Below are 9,427 nucleotides of genomic sequence, written 5' to 3'. Positions count from 1 at the left end.
TAATATATAAATATAAATAATTAACAAAACAAATTACATAATTAAAAAATTACAATAATAAAAAAATATCAAAAATTACAATAATAAAAATTACAATTAAAAAATTACAATAATAAAATAATATTAAAAATTACAATAATAAAATTATAATAATAAAAATTATAATAAAAAATTACAATAATCAAAAAATTGCAACAACTCTTTCTCTCACACGTCTCATTTTTTTCTCCTCGGTCTCTCTTTCTCTCAAATTCTCAAAGGAACGCTCTCCCTTTCTCTCTATTTACTGAGCCACGCACGTGGGGGAGGGGGTTCCGGTCGGCAGCCGCGCGCAGGGGGAGGGGGTCTGGTGGGAGCTGCGCGCACGGGGGAAGGAGGTCGCGCGCGGAGGGGCAAGCGGAGGGGTTCTGGGTCGCACGCAGGGGGTTCTGGCGCGGTGGTTGCGGTGGTTCTGGCTGCCGTTCTGGTCACGCGGTGGTCGCCGGCTGCCGTTCTGGTCATGCGCGGAGGGTGTCGGAGGAGACGAAGATGAGCTACGTTCTTTTCAAAAAAAAATTTATTTTCTTAAATCTGAACCATTTTCCAGGTAGATGCATTTTAGCCAATCAGAGTTCTCTCCTCAATGCTAAGCAACGTGCCTTGTACAAGCAACACTGACAAATTTTTAAGCAACTCAAATGCCACGTAAGATCACTCCAATGAGAGATTTTAATAAGCTCCGTTGCTTATTTTTAAGGCACAGCACAAGCACCCTCCGCTGAAGGTGCTCTTACTGTTACTATCATTATTATTGTTGGTTGATTAATTATAGTGGTGACGATAATGATAAAGATGATGTATGGCGATGATTATGGTAATTACAAAAGTAATAATAATAATAATAATGTAATAAAACGTACGATTTTTAATGAATGAATAAAAGTCATCATATTAAATTAAATTGAATGGTTAGACTCTGGTATCACATTAAAATTTAACACCTTATATCATTTGATCTTATAACACAAATATGATGAAAAAAGATTCACTTACTCAACAATTCACATGATCCTATAACACAAATATAATAAAAAAAATTCACTTACTCAACAATTCACATGATCTTATAACACAAATATAATAAAAAAAATTTACTTACTCAACAATTCACAAAATCTTATAACACAAATATAATTAAAAAAAATTCACTTACTCAACAATTTACGATATAAATTTTAACGATCCATTTTATTTATATACATCAAATTTAAATGTCCTTTTTAATTATATGCAGAATAAAATATCAGTTAAATGAAAAATTAAAATAATAATTTTGCCTGTCCTTTTTCTACCATATCCATGTTGCACAAAAAATATATAAATATAGTAAACTTTTTTACCAAACCCTTTATCGTGGTCAATAAATTCTACCAATCTTGTAATACTGCAATTTTGACTTCATGGGCCCATTCATTGATTTCTGTGACAATGAACATTCCGCGAAAGCTCATATCAAAACTGCGCCCTACGATTCTGAATTATTTATTTACTACAGTAGTAAGAGCAAACGTCACTTGACAACCTTTAACACTTGTTTCATAATTTGCATTTGTATTTTGATTCGGTTATCAAAATATTTTTTTAATCTTTATAAAATATTATAATATTACAATCATAACAACTTAAATCTTTGGTATATATTTTGATTCGGATATCAAAATATTTTTTTAATCCTTATAAAATATTATAATATTATAATCATAACAACTTAAATCTTTGGTATATCTATTCCGATTTATTATCCTTAGGTAAGTGGGTTTAATTTGATTTTGATATAATTACACTTCGAAAATGATCTTTTAATAATTAATTAAAAGATATTATTTATTATCTATCATTCAAATGGCATTTAAATATATTGGTTAAAAAAGTACTTCCTCTTTCTATAAATTATTTTTAAAAATAATAAATAATAAAAAATGTAAACATCAAATAAGATAATTTTTTTAATTAATAATCTAAATATTAAAATAACCCAATGCCAAACAAATTAGGCTCTCATTAATTTTGGTGTAAAAAATACAAGAAGAAAAAACATATCGGTCAAAATAAATTATTGAAGAAGATTCGAGATGAAGCTACAGTTTTGCAGTGAGAGATGTAACCTAAGACCGCAACTGCTGACTGGACAGTACACATGCAACACAACGGCCAATCAAAGGATGCCAAGTCATTGTTAGAAAATTTCAATTTCAATTTTCTGTTATTGGTTAATTTAAAAAATGATGGTAATTAAACAGAAAGAAATCCATAGTAATCTGGTAGGATGGTACCACGAATTTTCGTCCCACACTAATACTAGTATATTATATATAGTATAAGCCTAAACCAGTATGAAAAGTAATGGCCGGTCAGCATTAGCATAGCCACGCACTAAACTAGAGAGAGAAAGTTGTGGCACAAAACAAATTCCATCCAATAGCTTAGCTTACTGGGTAAGCACATTCTACGATGCGTGTGGCGTTGCATAGTTGAAAACCTTTCCCTTTCATGCTTTTCCTTTTTTCTCACTTTCAGTTCTCACGAGAAACCCAACCCAACCCAACCCAACGTCCCTTCCGCTCATCTCAGAGCAACAAACCAACCTCCAGTTAGTTTTCGCGATCTCACACTCCAATTCTCCTTTCCATAATTAAACGCCGTCGTCTCATTCTCCGCCAACTACCTATAAGTTCTTCTTACTTTCACCAAACTTCCAATTAGGGTTTCTTATTAGGATCGCCGCATCGAGAGCTCCATAGATTCCACCGAGTTTTTCCTTCGTTTATGAATTGACGGGAGAAACAATTTTTTCATCGAGAAATTGTTTTCTCCGTGTTTAGTTAGATCTGAATGGGGAAGGGAGGCCAGGATTATGGGAAACGGGAGAACACGAGTTCCGAGGCTTCGGACCGTGAAATCTTCAAGGCCTGGGCCAAGGACGTGAGCGACTGCGAGGAGCACTTCAAGGTCAGTGTGAAGAAGGGTTTGAGTCACGACGAGGTCGACAATCGCCGCAAGATCTATGGCTTCAACGAGTTGGAGAAGCACGAGGGGCAATCCATATGGAGTCTGATTCTTGAGCAGTTCAACGACACGCTCGTGAGGATTCTCCTCGCCGCTGCCATCATATCCTTCGTGCTCGCCTGGTACGACGGCGACGAGGGCGGCGAGATGGAGATAACGGCGTTCGTGGAGCCTCTGGTGATATTCCTCATACTAATCGTGAACGCGATCGTTGGGGTGTGGCAAGAGAGCAATGCGGAGAAGGCGCTTGACGCGCTCAAAGAGATTCAATCGGAGCACGCGATGGTGGTTCGTGATGGCGCCAAAATCCCTAGTTTGCCGGCGAAGGATCTCGTTCCCGGCGACATAGTGGAGCTTAAGGTTGGGGACAAGGTCCCTGCCGATATGCGTGTCGTGCAATTGATTAGTTCCACTTTACGATTGGAGCAGGGTTCTTTGACTGGGGAGAGTGAAGCGGTGAATAAGACTAACAAGCCTGTTGAAGAGGATGCTGATATTCAGGGGAAGAAGTGTATGGTTTTCGCGGGGACCACTGTTGTTAACGGGAATTGCATTTGCTTGGTCACTCAGATCGGGATGGACACTGAGATTGGGAAGGTGCACAAACAGATACACGTGGCCTCTCAGAGTGAGGAGGATACCCCCTTGAAGAAGAAGCTCAATGAGTTTGGAGAGAATCTGACCATGATAATTGGACTGATATGTATTTTGGTTTGGCTCATCAATGTCAAGTACTTCCTTTCCTGGGAAATTGTGGATGGATGGCCCAGGAACTTCAAGTTTTCGTTTGAGAAGTGCACCTATTACTTTGAGATTGCTGTGGCACTCGCCGTGGCTGCTATTCCGGAAGGTCTGCCTGCAGTCATCACGACTTGCCTGGCTCTAGGGACTCGCAAGATGGCCCAGAAGAATGCCCTGGTTCGGAAGCTACCGAGTGTGGAGACTCTGGGTTGTACCACTGTGATTTGTTCGGATAAAACCGGGACATTGACTACTAACCAAATGGCTGTGTCAAAATTAATTGCTATCGGCCATAACATGGATACACTAAGAGCATTCAAGGTGGAAGGAACTACGTACAATCCAGCTGATGGACAAATAGAGAACTGGCCAACTGGTGGATTGGATGCTAATCTTCAAATGATAGCAAAAATAGCTGCGGTCTGTAATGATGCTGGGGTTGCGCAGTCAGAGCATAAGTTTGTTGCCCATGGAATGCCTACTGAAGCAGCATTAAAGGTAAAACTCCCTATTTATTTGATATGTATGGCACACTTCTCATTCACTGTTTGCAATTTACCTTTACCACTGCAGGAAGTATCTTTTTGAATAATTAGTTTGAGCTCTAGATTAGCGGTATCAACTTAGCTATGTTTTTCTTGTTATTTTTAACCATCCCTAGGTTATTTCATTCTAATCCATTCATGTGAATTCTTTGGCTTTAGACAGTAAAGGAGTTTGACAGTTTTTTTGTACTCTCATGGGACTCCAGGTTTTGGTTGAGAAGATGGGCCTTCCTGAAGGATCCAAGGATGTGGGATTGGGAAGCACATTGCTACGTAAGTTGATTTAGTTTGTATGTGACAAAACTTGTGTGGATTTACCAAGGCAAATAGTTTGATGTCTCCTCTGAATATACCTAAGCCACTTTCAAAAGGACTTTTTTCTCTTAAATTTAGTTGTTTATAACTGGAAAGTAAGATTGCTATTCTTTATTAAAGGCTTAAAGATATTTGTAAAATGTTTCTTTGGTCAACAGGATATTTCCTTTCATGTACTCTTAAGTTTTTTATTTTATTTTATTTTTTTGTTTGTTCTAATGGATTTAGAACTCGGCAAAAAGGCCACATATACGAGTTAGTTTTGAAAACATTCAATAAATGTTATTAATTTTCTTTACCTTCAAATTTCAATTTAGGTTGTTGTGAATGGTGGAATGAGCATGACAGACGGATTGGTACTCTTGAGTTTGACCGTGATAGGAAGTCAATGGGTGTTATTGTGGACTCTGGTCTAGTCAAACCATCACTTCTAGTCAAGGTATTATCTCTTTGTTACCTTTCTTCCTACATAGACAGTTCATTTATATTCTTTTTCAGTTTTTTGTACTATGTATTAATACTAGGGGAGTGGCAAGACAGGTTAAGTTGGAAGCGTATATGATTTTTATCACGTGGTTTACTGTGAAATAAATTGAAGACACGTTTCTTTTAAATCAAATCTTTATCTTTATTTAAGGTATTTTTATTCTTCCCCTGGAATTGGTTTTATCTACACTGGAACTAAAGCTAAAAATTACTCCTTGTCACCATTTACTAATAAATTGAGAACAAAAATTAGTGTTTAACTTTTCAAGTAATATCCCAACTTCCGAAAATACATGTTTTGAGAAGCAAGTCTATAAAACCGGAGTTATACACGTTGGGTCAAAGCTGGTGTAGCACAATTTTCTTATTACCAGTTCTGTACAAACAGAGTGCTGTTGGATGAACAGATAATGTTTTCCAAATTGAATTCCATGACAAGGGCGTTTATATATGTCTGTGTGTGTGTGATAGATCATTCTTCATCTCATTATCTTCTCATTTTGCCTGTAAGCATATTTGTTGGACTTATGGCAGTTTTTGTTGATCAATCCATACATGAGCCTAAGCTTGCTTTTGTTCTTTCTGCTTCTGATTTCTTTTTTCTCATCACTGGGAAATATTTTTAACTGGCATTGGTCCCTCATTTTGGTAGGGTGCGGCAGAAAATGTGCTGGACAGGAGCTCTAAAATTCAGTTGCGTGATGGTTCTATTGTGAAACTAGATGATAATGCTAGGAAGCTCATATTGCAAGCTCTTCATGAAATGTCAACTAGTGCATTGCGTTGTTTGGGATTTGCATACAAGGACGAGCTCCCTGGATTTGATAACTATAGTGGAAAAGATGATCATCCAGCTCACCAGCTTTTGCTTGATCCTTCCAACTATTCATCTATTGAAAGTGAACTTATTTTTGTTGGCTTGGTTGGATTGAGGGTAAGTTTTGAGCTTTTGTTTTATATTTCATGCTTTCTCACTTTCATCATATTCATATCTGTTTGATGTGCTAACTTTGTGAAATTGAATATTGAATTGTGCTTAGGATCCTCCTAGGGAAGAGGTATACCAAGCAATTGAAGACTGCAGAGAAGCTGGAATTCGTGTTATGGTTATAACTGGAGACAACAAGAACACTGCTGAAGCTATATGCCGTGAAATAGGTGTATTTTCACCTGATGAAGACATTAGTTCTAAAAGTTTAACTGGTAGAGATTTTATGGAACTGCGTGATAAAAAGGCCTATCTGAGACAGAATGGTGGGCTTTTGTTTTCAAGGGCTGAACCTAGGCACAAACAAGAAATTGTGAGACTGCTTAAAGAGGAGGGAGAGGTGGTGGCCATGACTGGGGATGGTGTTAATGATGCACCTGCCTTGAAGCTTGCAGACATTGGTGTTGCAATGGGTATTGCAGGGACAGAGGTATTGTGTTTTCATTGTAATCAATAAGTGGCTTTTGGTATAACTAACAAGTAAACATTAGTGGTTGATGTGTGTTTTTTAATTGGAAGATGTTAATCTTGGAAATGCTTGTGTTATGAAGTATTGACTCAAATCTGATGTGTTGGGTGTTGTCTCATTGACTGATAATTGTAATTAGTTAGATTATAGAATTCCAATTAATAATGTTATTTATTTGTGGCAACTCATTTTTTTCTCATGTTAATCCAATGAAGGTGGCGAAGGAAGCTTCAGATATGGTGTTGGCAGATGATAATTTTAGTTCAATTGTTTCTGCTGTTGGTGAGGGTAGATCTATCTACAATAATATGAAGGCTTTTATCAGGTGATTCTGATTGTCTTTAAATAACTTATGCAACGCATGAGACACGTGGTTACTTTACGATAGGCTTTTGCACAATTGGTGGTCTTTCTGATGATTAGCAATTGGCATATAATATCTAATTTATTGGTTAGTTATGTGCATAAGTCACTACTGTAAATAAATGATAATTTCCTATTTTACTTCATCTTTCAATCTGTGCTTAGTTAATAGCTCAAAAGTACAATGAAAATTGTCTTCAACATTGAGTTTTTACACTCTTCTTTACAATTAGGTTTCATATCAGGTATTTTTACTATGTCTATCCCATATTGTTTGAAACATGGGAATCAGTTGTTATTGACTAACAAGTTGTATTTGTTTGGTTTAGTCTGGATTTTGGAGCAGTGTTCATTTATTTTTGTCTTCAATAACTGATATGTTATGATGAGGTTGGAGCAGGTCCTATTTTGCTAGACTACTTTTTTTATCAATCCTAAGGTGCTTACATCAGAATTTGATGTCTAGAACCTTCAGTAGAGATTTTGTTGTTTAGAACTTATAACGATTCTAAAATGCGTATTTCAGAAGTTTCTGATTGTAAAGCACTCAAAATATTGAACGGCATTGCATGATTTTCCTTGTACATGATATATTTGTTTAGGTTTTAGGGTTTATCAGTTACCTGTATTTGAAGAACCTTCTAAAATGTTTAAAATCAAAGTTAATATTATCTTGCAAGTTATAACTGAAATTAATTTTACAGGTATATGATTTCTTCCAATATTGGCGAGGTTGCTTCTATATTTTTAACAGCTGCACTAGGTATTCCTGAAGGATTGATACCTGTCCAGCTTCTGTGGGTCAATCTTGTCACAGATGGACCCCCTGCAACAGCTTTGGGATTTAATCCTCCAGATAAGGATATAATGAAGAAGCCTCCTCGTCGCAGCGATGACTCATTGATTAATTTGTGGATTTTATTCCGTTATCTGGTAATTTGCCTTTTTTTTTTTCCCTTCCCTTTCGGTTGTACATGTGTACCTTTTGTTGGGCTTTATTTTGTGTCAAATGCTGATAATTTACGTGGATTACTTATATCTAATCTTCTCCTTGATGTATTACTTCATAGGTTATTGGAATTTATGTCGGATTAGCTACAGTTGGTGTCTTCATCATATGGTATACACACGGTTCCTTCTTGGGTATTGACCTTAGCGGGGATGGACATACTCTTGTCACTTACTCCCAACTTGCCAACTGGGGTCAGTGCTCCTCATGGAAGAACTTCACTGCTTCTCCATTCACTGCTGGTGCTAAAACTATCACTTTCGACAATCCCTGCGATTACTTTCAGACTGGTAAAGTGAAAGCTATGACATTGTCCCTTTCTGTGTTGGTAGCCATTGAAATGTTCAACTCTCTCAATGCCCTATCTGAAGATGGAAGCCTTTTGACAATGCCCCCTTGGGTCAATCCTTGGCTTCTTTTGGCAATGTCAGTATCATTTGGTCTGCACTTTTTGATCTTGTACGTGCCATTCTTAGCTCAGGTATTTGGTATCGTGCCCCTGAGCTTCAACGAGTGGCTTTTGGTTTTGGTTGTTGCATTACCCGTCATTCTAATTGACGAGATTCTGAAATTTGTGGGGAGGTGTACAAGTGGATCTCGTACAAGAAGATCAAAGCAAAAAACAGAGTAGACGATATGCTATACTCATTAGAAAAGTTGCTCAATCCTTCAGCGATGTGGACATTATTATACTCGAGACTGAAGAGATGGCTTCAACGCCAATTAATCTTAAGTTAGTGCAATTTTAGGCTTCACTGTAGTCTTCATCCCATTTTATAATGAGGGATGACTGGGCCTGCATTGGGTGCACTATATGTTGGATTTTTTTTAATCTTTTATTATCTTTTTGCCCCTGTTCTTTGAACTTTTTTTAAGATTTTCACCAGAAAAAGGGAAAAACCTTTGATTTCTTTTTCAAATTTGTCTGACTGAAGTCAGCTTCTAGTTTCTTGTTTGTTAGAGTTGTTTGCAAAGATGGTTGGAATTTGATCAATCCTAAAATTGGAAGAAGAGAAATGTAATCCTATTTGTCCTTGATAATTGGTGGGTTTGCATCAAGGAAATATTTTTGTGGGAAAATTGAGAGTAAGCAGAGTAACGGCAATTTGTCCTTTAGTTAATCATTGATGAAAGCGTTACTCAATGCAATTGTATTTCAGTAGAGTTCATCAACATGTTTAGGTGTAGAGAATAGAAGTGAAAGAAAAGTTGATTTTTTTTATAATTTTTTTCTATTCTTTTAAAAAAGAAGTGTACGTGTGTATATATAAAAGTATTTTTCTTTAATTATTTAAGAAAAAAATGGCATTTTTATTTGTTTCACATAATTTCTTCCTTTTCTCCTTCAATGTAAAAAATGAGGGAAGTCTACACTTCTCAATTTTCTCCTCTTCTTCCTTTCACGATTCTAATTAAGCAACTATAGCGATAATGTGAGTGCATAAATCATTGGGGGAATGACACTC

The 9,427-nt window shown here is 36.6% G+C and overlaps 1 protein-coding gene across 1 annotated transcript; it reads left to right on the top strand.

Moving 5' to 3' along the window:
- The first annotated feature begins 2,372 nt into the window (after nucleotides 1-2,372).
- Nucleotides 2,373-9,002, top strand: LOC109797946 (calcium-transporting ATPase 4, endoplasmic reticulum-type). Its single transcript, XM_020358123.3, has 8 exons — nucleotides 2,373-4,284; nucleotides 4,538-4,604; nucleotides 4,964-5,085; nucleotides 5,785-6,066; nucleotides 6,173-6,550; nucleotides 6,805-6,914; nucleotides 7,657-7,885; nucleotides 8,023-9,002. Exons 1-8 carry the CDS (start codon nucleotides 2,872-2,874, stop codon nucleotides 8,590-8,592), a joined length of 3,171 nt encoding a protein of 1,056 aa, XP_020213712.1. The 5' UTR covers nucleotides 2,373-2,871; the 3' UTR covers nucleotides 8,593-9,002.
- Nucleotides 9,003-9,427: the final 425 nt, after the last annotated feature.

This window comes from Cajanus cajan, chromosome 6, assembly GCF_000230855.2.
Source record: "Cajanus cajan strain Asha chromosome 6, NIPB_CcT2T_4, whole genome shotgun sequence".
In the NCBI taxonomy this organism is placed as follows: Eukaryota; Viridiplantae; Streptophyta; class Magnoliopsida; order Fabales; family Fabaceae; genus Cajanus; species Cajanus cajan.
The sequence above is the reverse complement of the archived record's forward strand: the minus strand, read 5'-3'. Positions and strand labels throughout refer to the sequence as shown.

What these genes read in the sequence shown, in the direction of transcription:
- LOC109797946 (XM_020358123.3), top strand. Translation starts at nt 2,872, where the DNA reads ATGGGGAAGGGAGGCCAGGATTATGGGAAACGGGAGAACACGAGTTCC. An exon ending in AATATGAAGGCTTTTATCAG is followed by an intron (nt 6,915 to 7,656) that starts GTGATTCTGATT and finishes TTAATTTTACAG; the next exon opens with GTATATGATTTCTTCCAATA. An exon ending in GGATTTTATTCCGTTATCTG is followed by an intron (nt 7,886 to 8,022) that starts GTAATTTGCCTT and finishes ATTACTTCATAG; the next exon opens with GTTATTGGAATTTATGTCGG.